A 27,849-nucleotide genomic window follows, 5' to 3' on the forward strand; every position below is an offset into this window, starting at 1 on the left:
CTTAGAGCCAAGCTGCTGTTGGAGCAGAGGCCTCCTGAGGTCCTCCCCAGCCTGAGCTGCCCTGTGATAAAACCACGAGATTTCTGTCCCTTCTTTCCAATGTCACTGTTAGATGTTAGAAATGTTAGAGGTGACTCGTGTCACCTGGGGACACCTAATGGGTGAACAGAGATCTAGACAGAAACACTGCCTCAGCTCACAAACCAGGTTTCCTTCTGAAACCAGGCTGAAGGACTGCATCACTGAACTCGGGTGCCACATTCACTGGCTGTAGTAATTAAGGTTGAAAGGCAGTGGTGAGTCTCACACCCTGTCACCATGCTGCACGTGGCAGCCAGGCTCCACTCAGGCCTAATTCCAGCTAAAGTGATCCTCACGTGGAGCTCACCACCTTATAAACCTGCTCATCAAATACTACCTTTGGCCCTTATCAACTCCTTGAGGCAAGTTGTAGACATATGGCTGGTTAATACGTCTATTGTAAAGATGCAGCCGCTGATAGTACTGGTGTTCTGGGGACTCCTCAGCTGGCAGGACAGCAGAAGGCAGCAATATGCTCATAGCTAAGGCAGTACATTCTCCCCCCGCATGAGGCAGGCCTGTGCCATGCAGGTGCGCAATGGAGCCAGGCTGGTGCCCTGTGTGGAGTCTGTGGCACGTCCAGTAAGTGAAAAATACAGTACTGATATATTTTTCATTTGAATGCAGAATTTATTTCAAAGACTTTTAAATATGAAACTCCTATAAATTATGAACATTTATAGGACATACTTTGCCAAGGAAAAAGCTTTGAAGAGTGAAGGTGTCAAAATCCAGCTCTGATGAATAGAATGGAGCTGGTTGCTATTTAAAGGGCATTTTCCTCTGTGTTTTCACACAATTGACTGTTCTACAGAATACAATTATTTGGTGTAAATATTACTTTACAGATCTTCAAAGGGCTGCAGTCTTCACAACTGATTTATGCCCCAAAGCAGTTTTTACTTGCTTCCATTAAAACAAGGCACCTGATTTGCTGTACTTACATAGCATAGATTGCATAGCAAATGAAAAAAAAAAGTATGCCAACAAGGTCAGAACTTAATCCAACTTCTGTTGAACAGGTAGAAAATATTTCCAAGTAAAAATGTTCTAAACTGTCCCCTTGTAGTCAGGAAGAAGTGTCTGACCATTTACTGCCCCTGTAAACATTTAATTTATTATCCTTTACCTTACGTAAGCTGCTGTTCCCAGGGTTTGGACTAATGTATTTTGCAGAAACATACAGCAGCACATATTCCTCACTGATATTCAGCTGGTTTTATTGTCCTACTCTACAGAATCCTGTATGTATAGAATAGAGCTGTTTACAGAAAGACACTTCTCCTTCGAATACCACATTTTACAAACTGGAATTTCCTTCTGGCTTATATCCTTACAGAACAGGCACATCATAGAGATCAATTCTGACTATAAATACATAGTTTATATTAGTCATTTTATGTACAACAACAGACAAATTACCCCAGTATAAAGATACTTACATATTGGTACAGATATGAACTATAGACCCACTTCTTTAACGAAGTTTACAGTATAAAAAAAATAAGGATACCAGTTACCCACTATAATATTTTCATCATTTAGTTTCTTGTGGAGCAGTCAGTGATACAAGCATTGCTTGTTTTGTGTAAAATATATTATTTTAGAATACCAGCATTCTGTCCTTCCACTTACAAAAATACAATTATGTCCAACAGAAAATTTATTGAATTAAAAAGCGTATAAAAATATGGGTCTTCATTTTAGACCATATGTGAAATTAGAAATAAAGTAGAAGTAAATGTGTAGTTACTTAAAAATACTATCTTATGGCTCAGAGAGCCACTTTGATTTTGCATTAAAAAAAGGTCAAAGCTTAGTTAGAAATTTAATGGCCAGAGATGAGTTTTGGCTACTGAGTTATTATACCACATCATTAGTGTGGCCAAAGAACAGCCACTGAATAATGCTTACAGATGTTCAGTTTGAAGGATAGAAGTACCGTGGTGACGGCAGGAGTGGCTGAAAAATACTGAAAGGGGATGGTAGTTTAGCAAAAGGCAAAGAACATTTCTTGCTGCTTTTATTTGTGTGTAAAAACCTGCCAGCCTGTTGTGACTCAGTTCAGGTGGTCCTGCCCTGAAGGAGCGCAGCTGAGCAGAAGAGAACTTTGGGACATTGCAAGATGTGTTGGTTATGGTTGTCTCCCCACTACTAGGACAGCTGAGGATTCAACCCATGAGGTTTATATAAGAAATAAATAGGGCAAATCTTTTTACATTTTGCATGGTTTAAAGTGTTGGATTATTAATCCAAACGCATCTGTCCCTAAATCAAAGGCAGGAATCCTGGCCATTCATTTCAGCTGTAATCAAAGGTGTGCCATTAGGCATCTCCCATGTCTGAAAAGCAGATTTCCATGCTCAGCTGTGTTTCTTAACATCCTTAGAAATTCTGGTGGGTTTTGCAGTGCTGTGCCCTTTACGGAGCTGTTTCCCATGCACTAGCAGCACTTCTGTAACTCACATTGCTCACTGCTCTGGCAGTGCTGTGGAGAAAAATTTTGGTGTGGGATCAGCCTAATTTGCACGTCAGAACAAACGCCACCAGGGACATTGCTGCTGTGCTTCCCAGGAATGCAGGAAAAGAACATTCATAGAGAATATGCTGTAGAAATTGAACAAGTTTTGTTCCGCGGGGAAGTTTGTTGAGTAGGATGGATTGGCATTATCATTCTTGATCTGGTAAATGAGGAAAAATGGAGAAACAGTAATTTCAGCAAAGTAACCTCTTGGTTTTCTGTCAAGTCCTGTAAAAAAATAGCTCAAGCTAGGATTTATCCATTCCAGCACTGCTTTGCTGGCAGGAGCCTACACCACTGCTTGCTGACTCAGAGGAAAGCCGTCTCTGGAGTTAACACTGCTCAAAGCTCCACAGTTGTTTACCTTCTATTATTCTGGGAAGGGATTTTTTAACATTCTTTTTCCCTGCTACAGAAACAACAATGGTGAAGCCACAGATTTAATACAAAAGTCAGATGCTCAGCTAAGATAACATACTAACTTCTTCAAAACTAATGCAGTTGTACCAATTTATAGCAGCACAAGAACTGGCTCAAAGTATATTACATGTTTTTGCCTGCCCAGAAACCACCGAGCTATTGTGCCATCTTAGGATCAAGGGCCCTTCATAGCTCAGACTCCTTATCTACCTCATCTAGGTAGTATTCATCATCAGTGGTGGTATCACTGTCTGAGTCTGAATAAGCTGCTGGGTCTTCCTGATAGATATCAGTCTGTTCTCCGGGGGAAGAAGCAGCTGATGACATTTTGCTCCCAGCAGAACTTGAGCTTAGAAGCTCAGCCCTGTTTATAGAAGGGGTCTCTCCATCTCTGAGAGCACCAGGGTTATTAAGAAGACAAGGTCTCCATAATCGCCCTTCTGTGAGTGACCTCTTGATATTTTCCAGGAAAGCCAACTGTTGTTCTTTGCCAAATATACCAAATTCAACAGAAGGATACATCAGATTTCTAGTGCTGTAACATTTCTCATCATCTGATGCCCAGTTTTCATTTTCGTCACAAGACAACAGCTCTGAGTAAGACTTAAATCTCTTCCCATGTATGCCCTCTTTTGGTAGAATATTGCTTCCTGAGGCAAAGGTTGCGTGGGAATCTGGAGCACAAATACTCTCAGAGAGGTGACGCTCACGCTGACTTTTGATGTGACTTTTGTGCAACTGAGAGCTCTGCAAGTTAGCATTTTCTAAGCTAGCAGGCTGAGAGGTGTTTTGGCATTGATCAAGCACTGTCTGGGAAGTCAAGTTTTGCTCCGGATATGTGTCTGCCTGCAAGCAACTATTTACATAGGTGTTTGAGTTTTTGTCGGTTAAAAGTGTCAAGGGAGGACTGCAGGCATGACTGCTAGCTCTTCTTTTCTCATCATCCAGAGCATCTGATGTAGTAGCACTGGGAGAAACGGGCTGGCTTTTGCTTTCCAACCTGAGGTCAAGTGTTTGGGAATTCTTATTTCTTGTGGTTACTGCTTTATCTGGAAAGAGGGTTGTAAGACTTGGCCTATTTTCCACTTTCACTGTAGTTTTTTTGGTACTGATGGCTTCCTTCTGGGTGTATGAGCTTGTAAAAGACCTCCAATTGGCATTATTAACACGCAAAGAAGGATCATTCTGAATTTCAGTCTTCTTATTCTCAGCTATTCCTGGCTTTGGCATGTTCTTATCAGAGTCCAGACTGCGATTCTGATTTTTGTTGTTCGACTGCAGGAATGGCTTATGGGAATCCGCTGGAACCAATGAGTCAAGGGACATGTCGGCCTCTAAAGAAGTGGCACTTCCATCATTCTGTGAAAAGATGTTACTTATGTGCGGTTTGGGAGGTAAGTTTTTACTTGAAAATTTTCGACTTGTTTTGTAAACAGCGGCCAATTTATTTTTAATTGAAGGTCTGTTTTTCCTTTTTTCTATATCTTTGACTTTGTCTCTTGTGCAGTCAGAGAGAAGCTTGTTCTCGTCTTCTGCACTCTGTGTTATCTTCTGATCTTGCGTTACCCTGAGGACTTTATCTTTACAGGTCATGTTCAGGCTGCCTTCACTGTGCCTCTCTGATTCTTGCAAACCTCTATAATCTTTACCCATCCGAACACCCTGTGAGCTTTGCTCTTTTTTAATCTTTGAATTCTTTACTTCATCTGTGTCTGTGCTGACCACTTTGTCAAGCTGAAGTGATGGATCAGCACTGGGAGCTGTGCTTACCTCAGATGCTTTGCCTAGAGATCCTGAAAGCACTTTGCTACAAGAGTTTAAATCATTTGCATTTTTTCTTGAACTGTCAGCCCTTAATTGTAGTCCACTATGTTTATGATTATACAGAGGGCTGGCTTGGTGTTGGAAATTTACTCTCTGTTTGACCTCAGTGCTATCCCTGTACTTGCCTTTTGCAGGAGGAAGTGGCACATCAGCACACTCTGTGTTACTGCTCCTTCCAAGGGAACTTTTCTCTCCTGAATGGAGGAATAAACTGTTCAGATTTTTATTGGTGTTCACTTTAGGGGCCTGAGAGCAGTTTTCAGAGTTTCCCTTCCGTATTACATTTTTATTTGTTGAAGTAGAATACAAAGGATTCTCTAAATGCCTGCCTGGCGTGGGAGGGGTTGATAAGGTGGACGTTAGTGGTGTGGCTGTCTGTAAAATTTCCTTCTTTTGTTTTAGACATGTTTCTGTATTTTGGCTGCTTGAAGCATCAGAAATGGCCTTACCTGACTTAACCACTATTGCAGTGGATTGTGTCACCATGTCATTTTCTGCTAATGAAGTATCTGCTGAACTGTCTTTCCTGTTATGTACTGTACTCATCAACTTTGAAGTATGTATCTTCTCAGAGCTAGGAGATAAGTGGAAATTCTCTTTCTCACTATCAACAACAGCTCCTAAATTCTGAGGTGTGACCAGAGCTGAAGATACTTGGTCAGAAGAATATGAAGGCACCTCTTTTCCCACAGTACTGCGGGAAAAAATATTTGCTAAACTCACATGACCTTCATTTTTCTTGTTTTGTATTCTTGGTGAATGAGCATTTTCTTTGGGAAAAGGTAAATCTGCATCCTCTGGATTATCTCTAAAGAGGCTACAAAATGTTCTTGAATGCCTCCGTGGTAATGTGTAATAAATCGAAACAAGTTCATGATATTTGACATGATCTTCATCAACACAAACTGTAAATGTGCTTGTAGTTTTGTATTTCTGCAAAAACTTTCCCCTGTCACTACAATCTGATAACACAGAGGATTCTCTTCTGCTTGGATGTTCACATCTATCTGTCAGTTCAGCTGATGTATTATTACTTACTGAATCATTAGGACTTTTGGTTAAAGGACTGGGGTAATCTTTTTCTTTGTTATTTGTAGCAGCATTTAGTGATGCTGATGTTAAAAAGGAATGTTTTGAGTCTAAACAAGACACATCTCTTTGATTAAAACAAAAGGCATCAGCTCTACATGGAATTTTGGACCTTAAATAATTGTACATTGTTCTACTTTCTCTAGGTAAAGAGATGGGTGTATCTGACATAATACTACCAGCAATGCTAGCTGATTTCCTGGGTAAAGTGTAATAAATAACAAGTGGGTCAGGAGATTTGAGGCTGTTTCTTCTAGGAGAGCCAGTAATGCTGCAGCTACTGGTGTCTCTCAGCAAGCTGTCTTTCTTGTGAAACCTTTCGGTACAAGGTGAATTACTCCTTAGTTTTCCGTTTTCTTTTTCAAGGCAAAAATAACTTAAACTATGATCAGAGGTCTTGGTGTTTCCATCAAAGCTGTGCATATACGTATTTCCAGAATTTCCATTTTGTAAAGAACTAGTAGTGAATTGTCCATTACAGTCCTTAGTAACTAAAGTGCCTGTATTTTGCAGTGTTTTCTGTGCAATCTTTTCAGTAATACGTATTCTGTTCACTTGGGCTGGTTTTCCACCTTCTGCTTGAGATTCAGTAACTGTGCCATTTACTGAAGAGCTAGTTAGTGTTCCCAAACATTTAGAATTGTCTTTATAAGAAAGTGCATGTGGAGAGCTTTGTGAGGAGCTAGATGAACATTCAGGAGGACAGGACAACTTGCCTTGACAGTTTGTTAATTTTTCAGTGGATGGAGCAGAAGCAACATTCAGCAGTGAGGAGTGTCTCTTTGGAGTAGCTTGGTTAATGTCTTCTGTACTCTGATTATCCTGTCTGATGCTCTCTCTTTTTGCGGCATAGTGCAGATTATGTTCCCAGTCTTTCTGATTTTGAAGAAAAGGTTCCTTTCTGCTCTCATTAGCCGTCAAAATACAGGCAGGTTGTCTGAACACACTGTTGGGTGGGCAGTCCTTTCCCTTCATTTGTACATTTTTTTGGTCACAGTTTGACATACATATTTTTGCAATATCTCCTCTAGCAGTGCCTTGGATTTGTCTCTTTGATGTCATTGTGTTAAAGGGAGATGCATCGCTCTGTAACATGGCAGAAGCACGGCTGTTAGAGGGAAAACTCTGGTCGTTGATGTAGTTTGTATCTACTTGTTGAGAAACTGACTGTAGTGTCATGTTTTCATCTGGCAGTTTCATACCTTCAACCTTTTCTAGTTGTGTAAAGTCTGCTTTAGTGTTTCTTTGTGTAATGTCAACTGAACTCCTGTTCAGTCCAATAGCTTTTGTTTGGTCCTTCAAATTAGGAAAGACTGACTCATCAGTTGTGGTACTACATGAAGAAACTGAAGAGTTACAACTTAGCCAAGGCTGACAGCCCTCAGTAAATTCTGAAAAAGTTCTACTTGCACTTCTTGTTATCCTTTTGATATTCAGATTTTCTGGAGAATACGTGCGAAAATCATTCTGCAGGCGCTGTGAACCAAACTTGGCATTCTTTGTATGTGCCCACTGCTGCTCATTTAAGTTGGCCATCATAACTTCAAAGCTGGCATCAGGGGAAAGAAATGCTTCATCACTGTAGTACTGAGGAATATCAGTCCAAGAAGGATAGTAGTCTCTTTTTTCATAAGGAGAATTTTTTTGGTTTGCATACAACATGCCATGAGAAGAAGTGTCTCTATAGTAGGATCTAGAGAGATTGTTTTCTGATTTGTATAATGGATAATTTTCCCAGTTATCAAAGGGCAATGGAGAAGTAGCTTTATCAGGGCAACTAACTCTACTAAAGCAATTACTGCTTGAAATAGATCTTCTGTAGCGGTGTTTTGAGTGGTAACATCCGTATTTCTTGGTTTCTTGCAAAGTGCTGGAATATCTACCAGGGTCTGTAGCATGAAATTCCATCAGTGACTGGGTTCTAAACATATTTTCTTGGGTTGATGTTTGTTCATGGGAGTCTGGTGTGTTGTTCCATACAATAGAAGACAGAGGAATTCTCTTTGGGTTCTGTCGACCAAATCTTGGTACAAAGCCATTCTTGGTCTCTCTTGCTAATGGATGTAAACTAGATCCTGATAGCTGGTCAGAAGATACTGATGATAGACATCTCCGAAGGGAACATACAGAGTAACTTCTGCCAGCTGTATCCCTGTTCATACAAGTCTTGTGCCTAAATCCACTGTTGTGAGTTAAGGAAGGAGGACATAAGCTACCTTCTGAAGACCGTCCAAAAGAAACAGAAGGCAGCCTGCTGCTTAGTAGATGAGGATTTCCATCAACTGGGTCACCGTACCTGTAGTCATCTTGAAAGGCTGTCTGGTGCCAGTTTATATATGCACTGTGTAATTTCCTTGGTCTGATGAAAATCTTGCATTCATCTTTGGCTCTTACTGTTCTCAATCCATCTGGGAAATATGTGCTAGGCATGTCACTCCAGTCATTTCTGCGTTGCCCCCTACTAGCAGGCTGCCTCTTTAGGGTAGGGAATGCACTACTGTATTGGACATTTGATGCACTGCTAGTAGAAACTGTCCTGTCCAATGGGTCTTGGGCTTGTTCCTGGGCCAGCTGGTCATCCAGATCATTGAGAACTGTACAGGGAAAAAAATGCATTTGTTTTTGTTTAATAATCTTCTGACTATTTAAGTTTAAAAGTTTCAAACACTACAAGTAATAATCAGAACTAGGTTTAAAAGAGTCAGCTTCTCAGCGTTCAAAACCCTCCCCAAACCACACATTCTTCCTCCACAGGACCTGTCATTTATGACTGCAAGGAAAAAAAATGTGCTGCTCTATGACTGATCTCAAAGCTGCTCTTTATGTAAATGTTAGTCTTTATGCTATTTAAAAGAAAACAAACCAAACTGAAGTCTGAATTCTTACTCATGCACTACATGTGTGTGTGTAAACTTTCCAAATCTAGTTTGTAAGCAAAAAATCACTGAAAAGAATTCACTAGGGAGACATGGACCTTTATATGTGTTCATAAAGCATACTTATGATGCAACTGTAAGAAAACACAGAATCCTGGAAACCAGCAAACAAACATATTCAGTAGCTTAGCATGTTCACTGTCTCATTCAGAAAAGAAGTTCTCCACTAAACTGTAGATTATTATTTTAAAATGAACACTGAAAATGGCATTTTCTGGATAGCAAAGTGTAATTAAATAGTTAGGAACCTGTGATTTGTCTCGTGAACTGGAATGAAACACTATACAGCTCAATTAACCAAGATGTTCAGTCATAAGACTGACAACAATGCATTTAAAGTATTTTATCAGCAACAACAATTATGCCTTTGCTAGTTGTATTCTTTCATATTTTGAAAATAGCATATGTATGATATAACCACAAATGGATATGGCTGTTTTGCTACAGCATTTCCTAATTCATTTAAATAAAAAAGACTGATCAGTCATTACAAATCTGTGCTAATAGTACAGAATCATTAACAAAGCACTGTCAGGTATGTATGGCTGGAATAAAAGGTGATATGAAAGTAGTAAAATTTAGCTTTTTACTATATTTCTCTTTAGCACAGAAGAGAGAAGATTCTTGAGAGAGTCAGCTTAGAACAACAAAAAAGATGAGCTGTTTCTGAGTCTTCCGTTTGGAGGACATCAGCCAAGCTATGTACAGGTTTAGTCTGTCAGTGGACAAGTGTGCACATGACTGACACCCAAAAGCAGTGACAAGTGTGTGTTTCAGAAGAACCACTGCAGTGGTTCACCCTGCAGTGCTCTCCTCTTCCAGCATTGCCAACTCACCCACTGCTTCTCAATCATGCTTTCAACCTCTGATTTCTTGTAATTTTGGGTGCTAGAAAGTAATATTAACGGACGTTTGTTTGCACAGATCTGAGAGAGTTTACGGAAGAACACTTCAGTACTCCCATAGGCTGAGTCTGATTTTGCTTTGCTTCCTAGCAGTGAGAAGACAAAAAAGAACTAACAACTTCTGTGTGGTTCTATAAGGGCCCTCAGAAACCTAACTGAATGCCACAATACCTTTTGCTTCTGTGGTTTGAGGCTTTACAATTCACAAAACCAGGCCCAGTAATTCATCATTATCAAAACTACGCATGCAGGAAACTGGGATTAAATTCTTACATAATTGTATGTCTGCATCTAAAGGATGCAATATGGGCTCCTGTCAGAATCAGCAGGAGAAATTTATGCTCTTAAGTTGTGATTCACCTGAACTGCATCAGTATGAGATGAAATACACTCTAAGAGTGACCAGTGACATATTCTGAAGTGTCACAATACACTGTACACAACACACAATACAATACAGTAGGTATTATGCTGTCAGATGAAGCCATCAAAAAGTAGCCACTATGGTACAAAGTAATAGCCATATCTTTAAAATCTACATATTTGCAGAGAATGCTCTGAGACCAATCATCACAGTCACTTCTGGTAGCAATAGTATCAGAACAAAGTAAGGACACACACTTACCATTGAAAAACTCCTTCTCTAGCTGTTCACTCCATTCCTGTGTACTTTTCTCCATCATTTCATTTTGGTTTGCATCAAAAGTATGACCATCTGTTTCAGTTGCCATTGAGGAATTGCACATTTCAGCCTGTTAGAAATTGTAAGGCAACATGATTTTAGTTCTGCATGTGAGTTCAGATCATGTTTCACATGTCACATCACAAATTGTCTTACAAGTCAGAGTCAGCAAATTCTCTGTGGGTCCATTACGTTATTATAATACACCACTGAGGACTCTAAAGTTGCATGCATTTTAGAGATTTTTACATATGTTATAAGGGGATTTGCTCATCTTGTCCTCATTCTGTAGCATGTTTTCGATATATGAATTATAATGACTTTAAGTAGTAAGGGGCATAGTTCACTTATTTTCTCCATATGCATCCTTACTGCACTGTATCTCTTAATTCAGTTTTTCCTAATTACCTCTTTCTTAAACAGCACATTTTAATGTTCACACACTCACCTCCCAACAGAGATGTAACAATTTAACACCACAGTCAATTTTTGTATTGCAAGGCAGCACTTTAGGGGGCTGTGACAAATTACCTTAGCAGCAGGAAAAATGTCATCCTATTCCCCATCTGAGTTTAGTTTACATGTTAAGATGGAGAGGTTCCTGTGCCATCCATATTTCTCTCAGCTCACAGTCTCAGATGGTAAAAGTGTGGACAATTGCTGAACTGCTGATTTATTTTAGCTGAGACTCTTCTTCCTTTTTTAAATAAAACCCCTTACTACTTTTCAGTTCTCAATATTCATAGTATTTTACTTGTCTAGCTATGATAGTCTATTTATATAATAGGCACAATTCTCTGATAAGATCTTTGCTCAGTCATATATTAATACAGATTATCCCTTTGTTTTTGAAATATGAGAGAAGGGAGGTGGCCAATTTACCTCCTCTATACCTTTGATTATATACTGTATATGTTCTTAGTCCCCTCTGTGGTTATACCATACAATTGAAGAGGAGGAAAAACACGTTAGTAATACAGGGTAATAAAGTAATTAAACTAACAAGTATCATCCTTGGAGGAAATCTGTTTGTTTCAACAGCATGCACTTAAATTACATCAGAAATAAATCTGTTTTTTTCACCCTTAAATTGAGCTTGTGCTTATAAAATGGAACATTCAGCCAAAAATAATTTCCTACTGTCAAAATTTATATTTACACAGTAATTCTGCTCGTGGAAATGTTGCAGGAGAGGCTCTAGCTTATTGCCTGCCTGAGTCAGCTACTCTTTTTCACCCTTCCACAAATGAAAAGAAACAAAGTAAATACTCTAGATTATTTATTCAGTGTGAGTTTGGACCTATTTGCAAGTTGGTTACAGTTGCCAAAATATGTGAGGGTTTTGGCCTAGGAAATTATCCATGCAATTATTTGGTCATTAAGAAAGAACTGAAACATGTTCAGAGCTAGACTTAGGGCTCACCTACAAAAGCTCTGCATTTGTACAGTTAACAGAGCAAGGTCATTCTACTCCATTCAACAGGTTCACAACACAGACACTTTACTCAGTGTTTAAAACAAGAACTTCAAGAATACTGTTTAAACAGGTGTTACATCAGCAGCCGAAACAAAGGGGACTAGGTTTAGAAAAATCTATGGTTTAAACATTGCTAACAATAAAGTTGATAAGCTACTTACCATTGCCATTTCTTCCAATTTCAAAGATGGGCTAGAAGAACTGTCACATCTGCAGGCAGAAGGATTTACATGTTGGCTTTGAAAAGGAACATAATGTAATTTTACTAGGTAGCAGATATCCAGCAGTTTCTCTTCAACAACTATTGAGAAGCACCTGAATAAAGACTCCTCTATGAAGGAGCCATCCCTATCCTTCCCCCCTCAAAAAATCCTGCTAGCAATAAAATGCAGGGGAAATGTACCATTCACTTTGGCCTTGTCAGCTTGCAAATGTTGCAGCTGCACAGCCAAGAATGAATTAAGCCTACTGATATCTCAATGTCTGCAACACACGTAAAGTAATTGTTTCAATGCAGCTTTATGATAAGATGTTATTACTTCTCTTTCCAAGCAACAATAATTTAGTAGGTACTACAAAGTTAGTATTGGCTACTTCTAAATCTGTAAGGGGGTTGCATCTCAATTCTATTGCTTTTCTCTTCCATTTCACCATGCTCAGATGCAGAGCTGTGATCTGCCCCTTTGAAGGATGAAAGACAGAGAGCAGACTCATTTCAGTGTGAACTTTGGAACTTAATGCTACTCACCCAAAACAGCCTTATTTACCAATTTGTAATACACGGTGGAAGACTGGTCTGCTTTTCTAAGCTATACAGAACTGCAAGGGCTTGGCAGAGACCTGGCTAGAGAGTGAGTAATGCCATGGTTAGAACAAGCTGAGAAGTACTGAACATAAAAGGTATGCTGTTCTAAGGGGTGACTTGCAGACATACAAATAAAAATAAACTAAAGAAACAAGAACAGGACTTGACTTCACTGAGTCTGTTCCAGTCTGCAGCTCCTTATTTTACAACTAAGCAAACCCAGGCCCTTCAAAAGCCCTGAAGGAAATGTTGCTCAGCTTGTGTTTATCGCCTACTCTTCCTGGTCTCAGAAACTGTTTTTTTCCTGGGAAGTCAGTTCTTGAGAGAAAGTGAAATAGAGAAAGACAGTTCTGCTCAGTCCCGTTTGTCTCAAAGTCTGTTTGAATGACCTTGTTCTTCAGCTCTTAAAACCTTCTTGTGCTCAGGAAAGACTACTTTATTGTGCTTCAACAGCAAGTATAAACCGGCTTGTTGGCAGGTTCTTTGTGGCCCAGCCTTTCCTCCTGTAGTGCTTTGTCATTTGTTTGCAATGTGCTTGCAGGCAGGGAAGAACAGTTGAAAGGTGCAATTTGTTTTTACTTCTGTAATTGTGAACTGTAAAACCAGGATTCCTCTCTGACATGGGGTCCAACTGAAACCAAAGGAAACAAGCCTGTTGACCTCAGTGGGCTTAGGGTTGGGCCAGACGATCTGAATCCGAAATTCCTAATTTTACCTTGTAGCACTGAATATGAACAGTGCTATGTTCATGGTGCTATATTCTGTGGGTTAGTGCTCCCTGTGAATGAAGTTTACAGAACCTGGACTCAGAGACATATGTATAGCTCTTCCTTTAAACTAAAATAATGCTGAATATGTTTTAATGCTTCTACAACAAATTGAGATGGAAACTCATGTTTCAGAGTTTTCACAATGATTTCCTGCAAATCAAGTCTAAGGTAATTCTGTGGCTTAACAAGTTACTTTAGTTCTAATTATATGTGTAACAAAAAAGTCAAAGCTTTGTTAGAAGCTTTCTTCTCCAGCTTTACTGTGCAAAGCTGCTATGCAGCTCTCCCCACTTGATGCTGTGCTTGGTGTTGTGTTAATTGCTCCATGCAATGAAGGTACACAAAGCAGACATGTTAGTTAGAAATGCCTTCTGATAGTCTGGGCAAAAATTAAGTTTTCATTTGCACCTCTGGCACTATTCTAAATTCCTCCACCTCTTTGTTGTCACTGTTCTTTCAGAAATAACTGGTCACTGCATCCTGCTTTATTTTCCTCCCTGCCAACTTACACAGACAAGGTTATTTTGATCTTTTCCCTATGCTGATCCCTCCACTTCTCAAACTGCCTCATTATTTTTTCTGAATTATTTCAAGTTTCTTTCAGCATTTCAAAATTAAAGTTTTGCTTCTTCGAGAGAAATGTTGCATAATTTTAGGGAAAAGTAATTCAGTTTCGCTTTTGATTACGGATATTGAGCAATGTTTACATTATTTTGCACACACATGCACATGCACATACACACACATAGCTGTAAACATTATCTACTGTTCATGAACAGAAAAGAAGTTAAATTAATGCTGAAGTTCAGAAATATTCACCATCAGAAAAAGACTACTCCCTATGGAAACCAGTAAGTTATATTTTATGTTTTTTTACTTATATGTACCTTTTTTATGACAACTGAAGTAAACGACAATTCTACTTATGAGTATCACTACTGGTAACAACACTATAAATCTAAGAATTAAAATCTGCTGTGAATTAGTATTTTCACTGAGGCACCTGTCCTCTCCAGACCATCTCCGGGTTGTCTAATGTTAGAGTGCAATCCGTTTTCTTCTATACTCTTCTTAGCAGTACTACATAAGAAGCCAGCTAAGCAAAACACAATTTAAACATGCAGAAAACACAATTAAACAGCATTTCTTTTTCAGTATGAATCATGCTTACGTATTAGAAAAGAATAAGGATGAATTCCAGAACCCCAAAAACCTCTGAACCAAAAGTGAGCGAACGTTTCAATACCTTCAGACTACAGCTACAAACCTTTTATTAGCATCTTCTGTGTCTCCGCATAAGAACACCCTCTTCTGCAGCTTCCATAACTTATTCTCAAGGCAAAACACCCCTGCAGCTGATGAAACTGTCTCTCCAGTACAAAAAGGACCCTCTAAACTGCCACTAATATTTATCTATTTCAAAGCTTCTGCCAGTTAGGCTTACTTACAGGATTTACAGTGCTGCCTCCTATTGTGTTTCACTAGCTCTCCAAAATAACTCTACCTGGTGAGAGGCAGATTATTTCAGTGCTTTGCCTATGCATAAAACAAACCACATGCCAGGGCAACACCTAGAAGAGGGTGGGGGAAGTTTTCAACAGAGAGGCGTGACTAGAAAATGTAGCAATCAGCTCAGTTACACGTCAGGATTGACTTGTTTATTTTTCAAGCCGTGCTCGGTAAGGAATCAAAGGCATCTCAGGCGGAGATACAGTAAATTTTCTGTGGAAAAGCCAGGTAAACACATCAGCAAAGCTGATGCAATGAGTAGGCATGGTTAATTTTTCTTCCTTCTTAATTTAAGATATCATTTTGATCTTAGCTTGACAGCAGAGCCAAGACCTTCCCTTCTGCACTGGCCACCTCACCTTGCAGCAGCATACAATGTCCTTGAAATCTGATTCTCAGTTAGACAAGTGTCCCTTTATTCTGCAGGGAGGGCTGTGGTCTGGTGTTGGTATGTCCCAGCATAAGGGGCATTACCATGAACAGGAAAGAAGAGGGAGCAGATGACGTGCAGGGACCAGTGTTACAACTTTGCACATTTCTTTTTCCTATCATGCCTTGCCTTGCCTTGCCATGTAGAAGAATCGTTACCAGTAAACATCCACAAAGCTAACCTCATGGCCTCTATTCAAACCTCTCCCTAAATCTCCTTCTGCTTTGATACAAACACTCCACAATGGCAAGCTGCTGTGCTACAAAACCTATGTATCAAAATCATCATAATTTCTTTAGAGGCTTGCATTCCCTGTCATTGTTTATTACAAGCTGTTCCTTGTCTTAGCATAATGCCACCTACGAGCCCCAGGCATGGACTGGAGACTCACAGACTGAAAATCAGCTATTTGTGCCAAAGATATTGCAGCGCTGTACTTAGATTTCATAGCACTGCACAATGCACCTTTATCTGTGATTGACAGACCCAAGCATTACCCTAAGATGAACACAAAAATATTTCATTCAGGTGTTGCTGACATACAGGACCACACAGGACAAGTTAAGAGAAAACAGCCGAAGTAGCCTGAGTGTAGTCTCATCCCTCTGAACAGCAGCTTTAATGGTCATGGCAAGGAAGAGGGATGCTTTTCAAACAGCAGCTCTGGCACTGCATATGAGACAATCTTTGGTTCAAACCCAGCTCAAACCAAAGCCCTGATGAAGCATGGAAGACAAAAGCACTGGAGATACACCCTGTTTGTCCAGCTACAGCCAAAGCTGCAGGCCTGCCTCTAGGCTGTCTTTGGGTTGGAAATGGTGGGAACTGATGCAGCAGAGCTGCCTGAGGCCACTACTCTCTGCCATGGCCTGGGAAAGCTGCGCTTTTCTGTTGTATCACAGCCATAGGGCACCAGATCTCCATATGCAGTACAGCTTATCCTCTTGAGAGAAAATTAAATAGAATACAGCCACTGCTAAGTCTTGAGGCTTTCAAATTCTTAAAGCCAGTGCAGGGAAACTTCAATCCATCCCACTCCTACCAGTTTGATGCCAGTGCCAGCAAGAGATGACCAGAGCCTAGAGAGGGATCACAGGTCAGCAGGAGAGCACCTGAAGAGCAGCACAAAGGAATTCCAGCCACTTCAGCCAGTAAGTCAGCTTTATCAGGGGCCCAGCTTATATGCCTCTGTGCAAATGCATGTAGCACGGGGAGTAAGTAAGAGGAGTTAAAATGTGTGCATGCCTGCAGGGCTATCATCTTACTGGCATCATGGAGATGTGGTGGGGTGGCTACTATGACTGGAGTGTTGGAATGGAAGGATACAGATTCTTCAGGAAGGTCAGGAAGAGTAGATGAGGAGGGGGTTTCACCCTCTGTCAGTGATCAGCTGGAGCACATGGAGCTCCATGAGACAGGAGATAGGAGCAGCCCCACATTCATAACCCCTGGTCCTTATGGGGTACTTCAACCAGCCTGGTATTGGCTGGAGGGACAGCAAAGGAGGACATAAGCAATCCAGGAAGTTCCTGGAATGCATCCATGATAACTTCCTTCTCCAAGTGAGAGAAAACGCAGAGGAGAGGGGCTATGCTGGACCTTGTTTTCACCAACAAGGAGGGGCTGGTGGGGAATGTTAAGCTCAAGGGCAGCCTTGGCTGCAGTGCCCATGAAATGGTGGAGTTCAAAATCCTTAGGACAGTGAGGAGGGTGCACAGCAAGCTCTCTGCCCTGAACTTCAGGAGAGATGACTTTGGTCTCTTGAGGGATCTGCTTGGTAGAGTACCATGGGATAAAGCCCTGGAAGGAAGAGGCTGGAAGTGTTCAAGGCTAGGCTGGATGGGGCTTTGAACAATCTAGTCTAGTGGAAGGTGTCCCTGCCCATGGCAGGGGGGATGGAACTAGATGATCTTTAAGGTCCCTTCCAACCCAAACCATTTTATGATGCTATGATCGTGCAAAACCTGAGTAAAATAGATTGAGTCACAAGACTTTAGCTACCATTTGCCACTTAGTCCTCATTCTTCTGACACAGAACAAATAATCTCTCATTACATGACCAAGTAAAATCCCTGTCTCTTCAGTGAGGTGAAAGGCAAGAGGCTGAAAAAATAATTGTAACCAAGTTTTATAACAAAACACAGAACAATTAGACTTTTTTTAAGCTGGAAATAATGTATGTTCTGATCATAGCTCACCGTGGTTGCTTCTGAGTCTGGTTTTTCCTTGATTTTCTAAAGGAGAAAAGCCAAGCAAAAGGTGATCTGAACCCCAGAAAGGAAGCCGAAGTGTTCTTTTGTGCTTGAGGATTTGTGCGGGATGGCATTTTTAGTTCCTTAGGATCTAAAAATATTGCAAAAATTTGATTTGTTTCAAGTTCTCACAAATGCAGTGTAAAAATATACATTAAAAGTTATGGCTTCGTAAAAATTTTTCCTTTGCTTACCTTTTATGCCAGGCAAATCCAGTTTTATTGACATTTTGGACAGACTATGTGACATGCTGGTTTGTAATGACTAACTAGAAGATTAAGAGAAGGATAAACAGGTCTAAAGTTTCAAAAAGCATCATTGGTTTTAGGCAATGCATGTGAGATAGATGAGGCTGCCTTTCAGAAAGTGATCAGCACTCAACCATTTGCAAAGCAGAACTGTTTTAAAATACAGGCAAATTAGACATTTGAAAATTGAGGCACCCACCATCATTAGAACTTTCTTTTCACCTTTGTAAGAAATATAAATATGGCAACCCTGAATATACTATGGTTTAATAGACTGTAATTTAAGTACATAACAGTAATTCAGACTAAGGTGTCTTCTTGTATTGTATAATTCTTTATGATGGGATTCCCATACCCACTGAAGCACATATATTCTTCTGCAGCCTGCATGTAAGAACTGATTTAAAAGCCAAGGTATCATGAATGATTTCTTTGGGAAGCTTAGAATTTCATTTCTTCAAACCGAACACAAATCCATCTGCCTGTAAAAGCAGCTGGCAATTTTCTGTGAAGGGGAGGATGAGTATTGCTCACAGATTAGGGGAAGAAACTGCAAGGTCTGCTATTAATACATGCCATGGGAAACAACAGGACATAAGGAAAACAAGACTCAGAAATAAGACATTAAACTTTTTTTTTTCTTTTCTCCATCTTTTCACATATCTGAAACAATACAACAACCTGAAAATGGCTTGTCCAGTGACTGTAGGAGAAAGCAAAGCCAGAAATGAGAGCAAAGTGTCACTGATAACAACAGCAAGGGGCAGCGTTTTGGACCTACTCCAAATCGCAGTAATTCATGTAATGTGATTTAAATCCTGTGTGATACATAGGTTTCTCTTCAGCAACAATCTCTGTGTATTACAAAATGCTGCATCCTTCCTCTCTTTCAAAGCCTAACCTCATGGTGGCATTGTTTGACTTGGCAATGAAGGTGACACCAGGAGAGTCCTTACAGCACTCTGCCATGGACAGGATAATCTAAGGATGTAGACAGAGGAAGGCTGGTGGGTAGAAGTAGTACCTTTTATTAAGCCAACTTAATATGGTTGGAAATATCAGACAAGCCTCTGAGGCACACAACCCCTTCTGCAGATCTGAAATAGTAACAGCATCTTTCAACATTAAATACCAGTGAACAGTTACACAGAGTTTAGTTAGCTAATGCATCAATTAGGCCATCTCTGAAAGACAAAACCAGTAGGTAGCTGTGGACTAGAAGGGATGTGAGGAAAAACAGAGCTCTTTTCTGAGTAGGTCTGTGGTATCAGGAAATTTTTAGGATTTCACTTTTCTTTTGCAATGCATAATTCTGCTTCCAGTTGCTATGAAGCACAAATAGAAAGAACTTACTGAAGAACATGAAGAAATGTGAAAGGAATAAAAGCATATATAAGCACTAAAACTATCTGGATGGAAGATTAGAAAGACAGTACAGAATACCCTGCATGGTATCGGGACACCATGTTTCTTGTGCATATCCATTTTGTATGGGTAGCAGAACCTGTGAAATGAAGTCTCCAGAAGTTACTTACTGGTCAGCCCAACTTTCCAGGCTTTGTCACCCATCCTGTCATGCCTTTAGCCCAGCATTACCAAGAAGAGTTTTCCACTGATACAGTCAAACCTCTCCCCCAAACCCAGATCAGCTACTTATTCCAAATGTCATTTAGGTGCTTCTAGTTTCTTTAAGAAAACTAGATAAAAAAGTCTTTTTGGGTTGGTTTTCACTTGGATAGTTATTTTTTCTGTAGTAGCTGGTAGAGGGCTGTGTTTTGTGATGAGAGCAGTGTTGTTAACACAGGGATGTTCTAGTTACTACTGAGCAGTAACTAAAGGGTCAAAGCCTTTTTTGCTCCCCACAGCACCTCTCCAGCAGTAGGCTAGGGGAGCAGAAGGATTTGGGAGAGGACATAGCTGGGACAGCTGACCCTAGCTGACTCAAAGAATGTTCCACACCATATGGTATCATGCTCAGTGTAAAACTCAGGGAAGAAAAATGAAGAGGGCACATTTGGAGTGATGGCATTTGTCTTCTCAAGTAACCATTACACATGATGGAGCCCTGCATTCCTGGAGATGCCTGAACATCTGCCCAACTGTGGGAAGTGATGAATGAATTGTTTTGCTTTGCTTTTGTGCATGCCTTTTGCTTTACCTGTTAAACTGCCTTTAACACATGAGTTTTCACACTTTTACCTTTCTGTTTCTCTCTCCTGTCCCACTGGGGAGGGAGTGAACAAGCGCCTCCATGGTGCTGAGATGCCAGCTGGGATTAAACCATGATATTTTTGTGCAAAGTAATCATTATTGCTTTGACTGGGAAACCACCATTATATTTACTAAAATTATGGCAACTTCATCTTAAGAAAGAAATCTTTTACAGTGAGAACAACTGATCACTCGAACAACCTTCCCAGGTATATAGTGGAGTCTCCACCACTGAAAGTTTACAAGATGCAACTGAAGAGGGTGCTAGATAATCTCATCCAGGCTTCCTTTCTCATAAAAGGTTGAACTAGATGATCTTCCAACCTGGGCCAATCTATGATCCTAACTATGGGATAAAAATATCAGGGGATTTTCTGTTGTGACTCCCAGCTGTGTTTTTAACAGAGTTGGCTTAAAGAAACAGTAATTTTGAAATATATCTTTGGTAAAGCTTTGACATGAGAAGAAAACTCACTGCAGTTTCAGAAACTCCTTAGCTACGACACTCTGAAATCCAAGACACTGGCTTGGTGACCATTATCATATAGATAAGGAAATGGAAAAATGCAACTCACCGGTGTTTCTGCTCTTCCTTAGCTGATGTTCCAGTGGTGGTTTTAGCATCCTATTGGCTTCGACATAATTGTGGAATTTTTGTCTTTGCATTTCTTGAAACCATTCTCCGGTCACCCCCTGCAGCCCCGTTTCAGACTTCCTGCTCTTCAGAAGTTTGCTATAAAGGGAAAAAACACCCAACAGCAAACTATTTATTTGTAAGCCATTTTTGATATTACAAGCACATCATTAGTAACTCTCCCTGTTGTTCATTTAAGTGTTTACAGTATATTTCTACATGTAATGACTTTTTAAGACACAGTGGGACACGATACATTCACAGCAATCACATAAAAGTTTTAGTGACAGCAGAACTCTCCAGGTTAACAATGAGATTATGTGACCAAGTTAAGTGGACAACTCATATGCTTGCAATATTCTCTGCCCTGAAGAAGTGAATCTTCTTCCTTGCAAAAATGAGGTAATAATTCATAAGCATTATAACACTAATTGAAAGTAAGATTAAGTTCAGTCAATAATTGAATTAGAATAAATAATAATAGTGCAATTCTTGAAATATTTATTCACTCATTTAACCAGAAGCAGTAACAGGAGGAAACTCACTGAAGGCCCTGACAGTGAAGTGCCCACCACACATTTTCTATGTAAAGGAGAGTATTAAATTGTGAACTTAGCTAAGAGGTATTCATGCAACATGTTCAACAAGTTTATCACATTTTCCTCTTGCCTTGCTGCATAGTGATTCTGCCTGTGCTTAGTAGGTATGGAAGCAACTAATAATGATATAAATGTTCTGCCACACAGAGGCAAAACCTGAACAAATTACACACATGTGGCTGCAGCTGAAGAAGCTCTTTAATAGCAAGTTTGGGTTTTAGACCAAGAAGTCACAGGAACAAATGGTTTACTTGGACACAAAAGAGCAAGGCACAGTTGCAAAGGAGTTGGAACACTGCAACGGACATGCAAAGTTACTTGCTTTACACAAGTGCCTGAAGTACAGATGCAAATGCAGCAAATCCACGCCCCAAGTGATTGTGATGGCAACAGAACAAGACTTTGTGCACAGCCTGTAGAGGTAATGCCAATGTTTTAGCAAGGCTTTCATGTAAATCTTCCACCTTAATCAGTGGTAAACCCCATGTCTAGGCATACAGATGCTCTCTGAGAACATAAATTATTTCAGTTATCAATTTAAATAACAACCATATTCTTTGAGACAGCACTACTTCATAAAACAAACTTAAACTTAAGTATCCAGTCTTGGACACTGATGTATTTCCATCTGGAACTGATGCAGGGGATGTTGTCTGTACTACCATTTCCTGTTCATCTGGTGGCCTCTGAAGAACACGAGAGCAGGAGAGAGACATTTTTGGTACATGAGTAAATGTTTCCCTTGCAGAAGACTACACAGACACATGCACAAGTCCTAGCCATTTGCAATAAACTTATTACAAAGGCAAAAATGTTAATCATCACAGATATTACCACACCATGGGAGTGACTAAACACCATAAACGCCATCTACAGCATAGACAACAGCCTAGCAGTAATGGGAAACAGCAGGAGGTGATGAACAAAGTGCTCTCAAGCGCCAACTTCATGACCTCACTCGTGTGGCCTTAGCAAAGGGGATCCAAGAGTAAAAGCACACAGCTAGGCATGAGGTGTTCTGGGAGCTGTTGCAGGCATAGCCTTTGCCCGGAAAACAAACCCTCGGCCGCTTTCCTGGAGTGCCGACATGGAGACCATCTCGCACAACCGAGCCCTGCGGTGTTTTCAACCCCATCCGGAGCGCCCCAGGGCTCCTTCGGACGGGACGCTCCGGGTTCGGGCCAGGCTGCCGCTCCCGGAGCCGCCAGTGGGGCGGTACCAGGCGCCACCTGGCGGCGGCAGCCGGGGTGACACGGGCGCGGTGCGGAGCTGCAGGTCACTGCCAGCACCTCTGCTGGACGCGTTACACGGAAAGGGAAACACCAAATCCTGCCACGCTTACTCCAGCTTCTACCGCATCAGGCGTTGCATGAACATGCCTTTGGCCGAAAAACGTAGTAAAAATCCTGCACAAACACTGACATTAGTACTTAAACCCTGTAAAGTCTTTACTGCTACGTGCTTGGCTTTATCTGGAGTCATCATTTGTGAATGTGCTGCTTTGGAATTGTGCTGTCATCCCCGACTGGTGAAACAGAGCCTTTAAACTGCTTGTGCATATTTATATTCACACACGCACATGCAGGCCCATATATTGAGCCCAACAGATGTAGTTATGTGAGTGCCGAATAATATTAATACGATGCATCCTATGTAATTGCAATATCGCGTGACTATTACATATTTCTCATTTGTGATGACTCCCAGCCTAACCACATCATTTCCCTGTATGCGTGCTCTGTCAAGTCTGCATGCCCCCTCATGATACTAAGGAACGGCAGTTGTGAACTGGAGGAAAGCCTGTCTCAAGAAACAATTACAGCAGAAGATGGTATCTACAGTCAGTATCGCAATGAATTTGCCTTTGAGGCAGCGCTATTGTTATTTGGATCGTAAATTATGTATTGAGACACTGCTCTGTAGGAGTATCAAAACACCTAATGCCCTCTAAACAAAACACATTAATCCTGCCTCCTAGTCTGCTCCATCCATCCTTGCTCCTCATTTCTCTACAGCCACTTTGGACACTTGGAGGAGCTTCCTTCTGAGAGGAGATAGCATCATTGAGACTGGGAAAAAGTACCTGTAAACTGTTGCAACTTTAACATTAAAGGCAACTCCACTCCCAGGATAACTTACAGAAGACTACTCCACAAACTGGAGGAGGCAGCAATCCTAAATGACCTCACAGGCTACACCTCATTACCTTTTCCCATCTATTATCCTACACTAATCCTACACTAATGAATCACTCGGGAGCAATTCCTTTGCACTGTTTTTAAAAACATCTCTTCCTTATTGGCACAAGGATGTCCCAGTATTTTTTACACAGACATCTCCAGGGAAAAGCTAACCTAAATGTTTGTATGTACTAGACTTTCATGTGGGTTATCGTAAATGTTGCGAAAAGAGCTGTAGCCTCCCTTTGCCACTTCCTGTTAGGATAATAAGGAGGTTTAATTGCTACTGTAAGAGGAAAGGTATTTTCTCTACCATCTTCATCCTGAATATAAAGTAGAAGGCAGGTGTGCATGTGCGAGGTAGCATAAACTGGGCTGCCAGATAGGACGTATGGAGACATCTCTGCCATTTACAGGGGTCAGAGGACTCAATCCCAGTACGCCAAAGCAGAAATGATGATTTTTATTGATTTCAGCCAAAGCAGGATCTGGCCCTAAAGGACTCTTAGCACACCCCTCATGAGAGAACAAAGAACTCTTAGTGAGCCCCTCAAGAGAGAACATACACACAGCAACCACAGAGCAAGAGGAATTGCACTGGGTGAGCAATAAGCAGACCAGTATTTGCTCATTGGATCAAAGCTCTCTGTCTGAGAATGCAAGGCTGAAAGGACTACGGATAGGAACATGGCCAAAAGCATAGATAAAAACTACAGCAGGACACATAATTTGCAAAACCAGATACCTAAAACAAACTTATGTTACTCTGTTAGTATTCTTTACTTTGTCAGTGAGAAAAGGCTAGAGATGTTAAATAATAGTGCCTGAAGAAGCAGTTTGTTTCTAATTTTTTTGATTCAATTTATCACCTTCCTCCTGCTTTATACGCTATGCCACCCTGGTGAACTGTGCATCTCTATCATTTCTCTGGCCAGTTCATTTTCTAGAAAACTCTGTTAGCATAGCCACAGGTAGCTCTAAAATGCAAAGGCTAGAATATTTTCTTACTTACAGTTCCTTTAAATTTTATGAAAATAATTTAAATACATTCAAAAAATCATCTTCTTTGAAAAACAGAAGTATTACTGACAATGGCAAAGACTACCACAGCTGAATTAATCAGAGAAAATTACCATCTGCCATTTCATATAAACATGTAATAGCAACAACAACAACATTCTGGTTTCCAAGGTGCCAGAGGAGCACTTGTGACAGGTTAATCCTACCAGGAAGAAAAATAATGATACATGAAGCTGAGATACTCTTTCCTAGCACATCAGACACACAATAGATCTATTTTCTAAGGCAGACTTTATTCTTACTGGCTCATGTATTTTTACTCACATCAAAGCAATCTTTTATCTGTTTTTTTCTTTCTTATTGTTCTCTTTTGGCTACTATTAATAAACCAAGTCAGCTTCTTTATTACATGTAAAGCATTATGCAAAAGTAGGTGCATCAGAGAGGAAAACTGACTCCCATGACAAAACAATGTAAAAAGATCTAGCTGAAAACAGATTTAATTTTTTTTTTCGGCTTTATTTGTAAACTTAAGCATTTCTCCAGTAATTCTCTGAAAAAACAAGGTTTCCTCTATTTTAATGAGCAAAATGTTGTGTTGGCAATAATGCTTGAATCTCACCTGCTAGGTTGTTGCTAATCAACCACTCCAGTTCAATTTTCCCTTCTATCAGAATACTAATTTTCTATCCAAGTCTTTACCCTTTTCATTAGTATTACTGCTGCTGTCATTTTTGTTATTATGCATTGATTTTATGATGCTCATTAACCCAGTAAGTTGCTTTCAGAAGATGTAATAGTCTGAGTATGTAACCAATAAAAATAAAATTGCATACGGGCAAAGAGGATGTGCCACAACAAGGAAGACCAAAGAGTGTGTTGATTCAGTGCTTCTTTCTGACCATGACCCAAATACCAATAAATGTAGTGGAAGGACTTTCACTGTTCTGAACAGGCACCAGGTCAGGCTTCTGCAAAGTCACATAGTGGTGACACTCCTGGATGGGAAGGAGTAATTGGAAGTGTTTTCAATCCCACTTTTGACAGTGGCCAGCTCACAATTATCCCTAAACATTTAGATTTAGGAAACATTCAAAATCAGAAGATGGAAGCATGGAGAAAGTGAAAAGGGAATTAATTTTCTTTAGTTTTCCCTCCCAGATGTACTTTCAATAGGCGGAAGTACTTCAAACACAAAGATACCACTTCTGCACATGATTTTGATATCCACCCTTTCAAGCAGCAAGTAGCGCTACTTGAGCAGATAGCTGCAAACGGTAAATGTCATTTTGTCCCCAGAACACTTTTCTGACAATAGACATCAGATTCACACATTAAGTCCCTTCATGTGTGTCAGGGATACAGGTAGTGAATATGCAAGTTAAAGGCAGAACATCTTTTCTGCCCTTGCTGAAGTTCCACCTCACCTGCTCATGGGGAACACCCTTCCATTTCCACCTTTCTTCTTTTTAAGTAAAAAGTAGAAGAAATCACAAAATCTAACACTATTACAGCAGCAGGCACATTCTTTTAAATTAAAGCTGATCACCTGCTTTAGGATAGCCTAATAGGGTGGCAATATGAGTATTCATTACACACAATCCACAAAGACAGTGAGACTGTCAGCATACATGAAACATTCTCATCGGACTTCCACTGTGCATTGAATACATCTTTCCACTCTATAACTCACAAAGTCTTCTGTGTCCACAATTTTTAACTTAACCACCCTCTGTATGGGGGCTAAGTTACCTCTGTTTTCCCCCAAAGCGTTAACTTCTCATATTAAACTATATGAAATGAATACACTGCAGGTGACTTACTCTAGCTGCTATTTTCCTTCACTGAGTCTGACACTCCATTTCTCCTTGAAGCTTTTGTCTGTTCCCCTGGGCAAGAGCACAGATCAACACTTTCCTTGAAACAGAAACCTAGGAAATGTTGTAAGGGCAAGGATGAGGTTCATTCTCATCCTGACCACATAACTGCTCTCTGCGCTGGAAGCTCAAGAATCAGAGGCCCTCATTAAAGCTCAGAAATTAGGAGCTCAGTGACTGTCTTAATAAAATTGAGTTTTTAAAGAACAGAGCATTGAAACTGTAATCAGCGGATTAACAACCCACCTCAAGCTGTAACAATGCCTCAAAACATTACTTTTAACATGAAACTATTTCTGTAGCAGGTGCCCTGGGTTAACAGTGAAAACATTATTTCAGCCCTGCTGGAGCAAATAGAAAGGGCTGTAAGTATGTATCTTTTAATTAAGTTTATACATACTTAGAATATGAAAGCTTATAGTCCTTTGGGCAGCTGGTCAACAAGAGTGAATGAGGTGAAGTACCTCTAGTCATGTCACAGCTGCTGGTGACTCCCCAGTTTGGGCTGATTCTCTGCTATTTCCTCTATAGTGAGTGCAAAGTAGGGGGAAGCTCCATTCTGAGAATGCTTTACAGCTGATTTACAAACTATCTGTACAGGCTGCAAATAACAAGTGAAAAAAAAAGGGTGTTACTTTATTATGCTGTCAATACTCACAAGCTACCTACTAATATTATAAGGTAATAACAAAACAAATCCAAGATGCAATGGAAAAGAAAGCTACCTATCATTTTTAAAGTGTCACATAGCTTCTAAATGGTAGTAATTAATACCTCTAATGAGATGACTTCATTAGTAGGAACTTCTATTAGCATTAATATATGCTAATAGGTGCAATAGATATAATTCTCCATGTAAATATTCTGATTTGTTTACAGGGACAGATACAGTCTCAATCCAAAAACAGGAATAAGTTTTGAGCTCCTGAATTTCTGTCCCGGAAATCTTACACAGAAATACAGATATACACCATGTTTGCCACATATTGGGTTGGAAGGCTGGAGATCAGGTTTTCTTAGGTCTCTCAATAAACCTGAAGCTAATGGTTAACAGCAGACATATTTACTCTACCAGGGTAGAGCTGCTAGTTGATTGTGAGACCTTTTATAAATATTGATAGCATGCAAAGAGACAGCCATCTACACAAGTAATCTACAGCACAGCATTAAAAATTCAACTGCCTTATAAAGACATACAATGCAGATGCCATTTCTCACATTTTTGTATGACTTTCTATATGCAAAACCTTTTCTAGGTAACAACAGAAGGAAAAAAAAAAAACAAGAAAAGAGACACAGGCCAGTTGAGAACTCTGAATGAGGGGAATTGGTTTCAGATTAAGACCAAGGTCTCCTCCCTGCAAGCAGGTTTGTGTGTG

The 27,849-nt window shown here is 40.2% G+C and overlaps 1 protein-coding gene across 2 annotated transcripts in view; it reads right to left on the minus strand.

Moving 5' to 3' along the window:
* Positions 1-690: 690 nt before the first annotated feature.
* EXPH5 (exophilin 5) overlaps positions 691-27,849 on the minus strand; it is a 36,946-nt gene continuing 9,787 nt past the window's right edge. The window contains exons 2-6 of one of the 2 annotated variants that reach the window (XM_034072762.1): positions 20,736-20,893; positions 17,648-17,792; positions 12,097-12,145; positions 10,402-10,528; positions 691-8,529 (exon numbers count right to left, since the gene is read on the minus strand). In XM_034072762.1, the coding sequence (XP_033928653.1) occupies positions 3,209-8,529; positions 10,402-10,528; positions 12,097-12,145; positions 17,648-17,792; positions 20,736-20,893 (5,800 nt within the window). In that variant the 3' untranslated portion in view covers positions 691-3,208. Of the gene's footprint in view, positions 8,530-10,401; positions 10,529-12,096; positions 12,173-14,958; positions 14,991-17,647; positions 17,793-20,735; positions 20,894-27,849 lie in introns of those variants that run through there. The other variant, XM_031049579.2, reaches the window with a different exon arrangement.

The sequence above is a fragment of the Melopsittacus undulatus genome, chromosome 2 (assembly GCF_012275295.1).
Source record: "Melopsittacus undulatus isolate bMelUnd1 chromosome 2, bMelUnd1.mat.Z, whole genome shotgun sequence".
Taxonomy (NCBI): domain Eukaryota; kingdom Metazoa; phylum Chordata; class Aves; order Psittaciformes; family Psittaculidae; genus Melopsittacus; species Melopsittacus undulatus.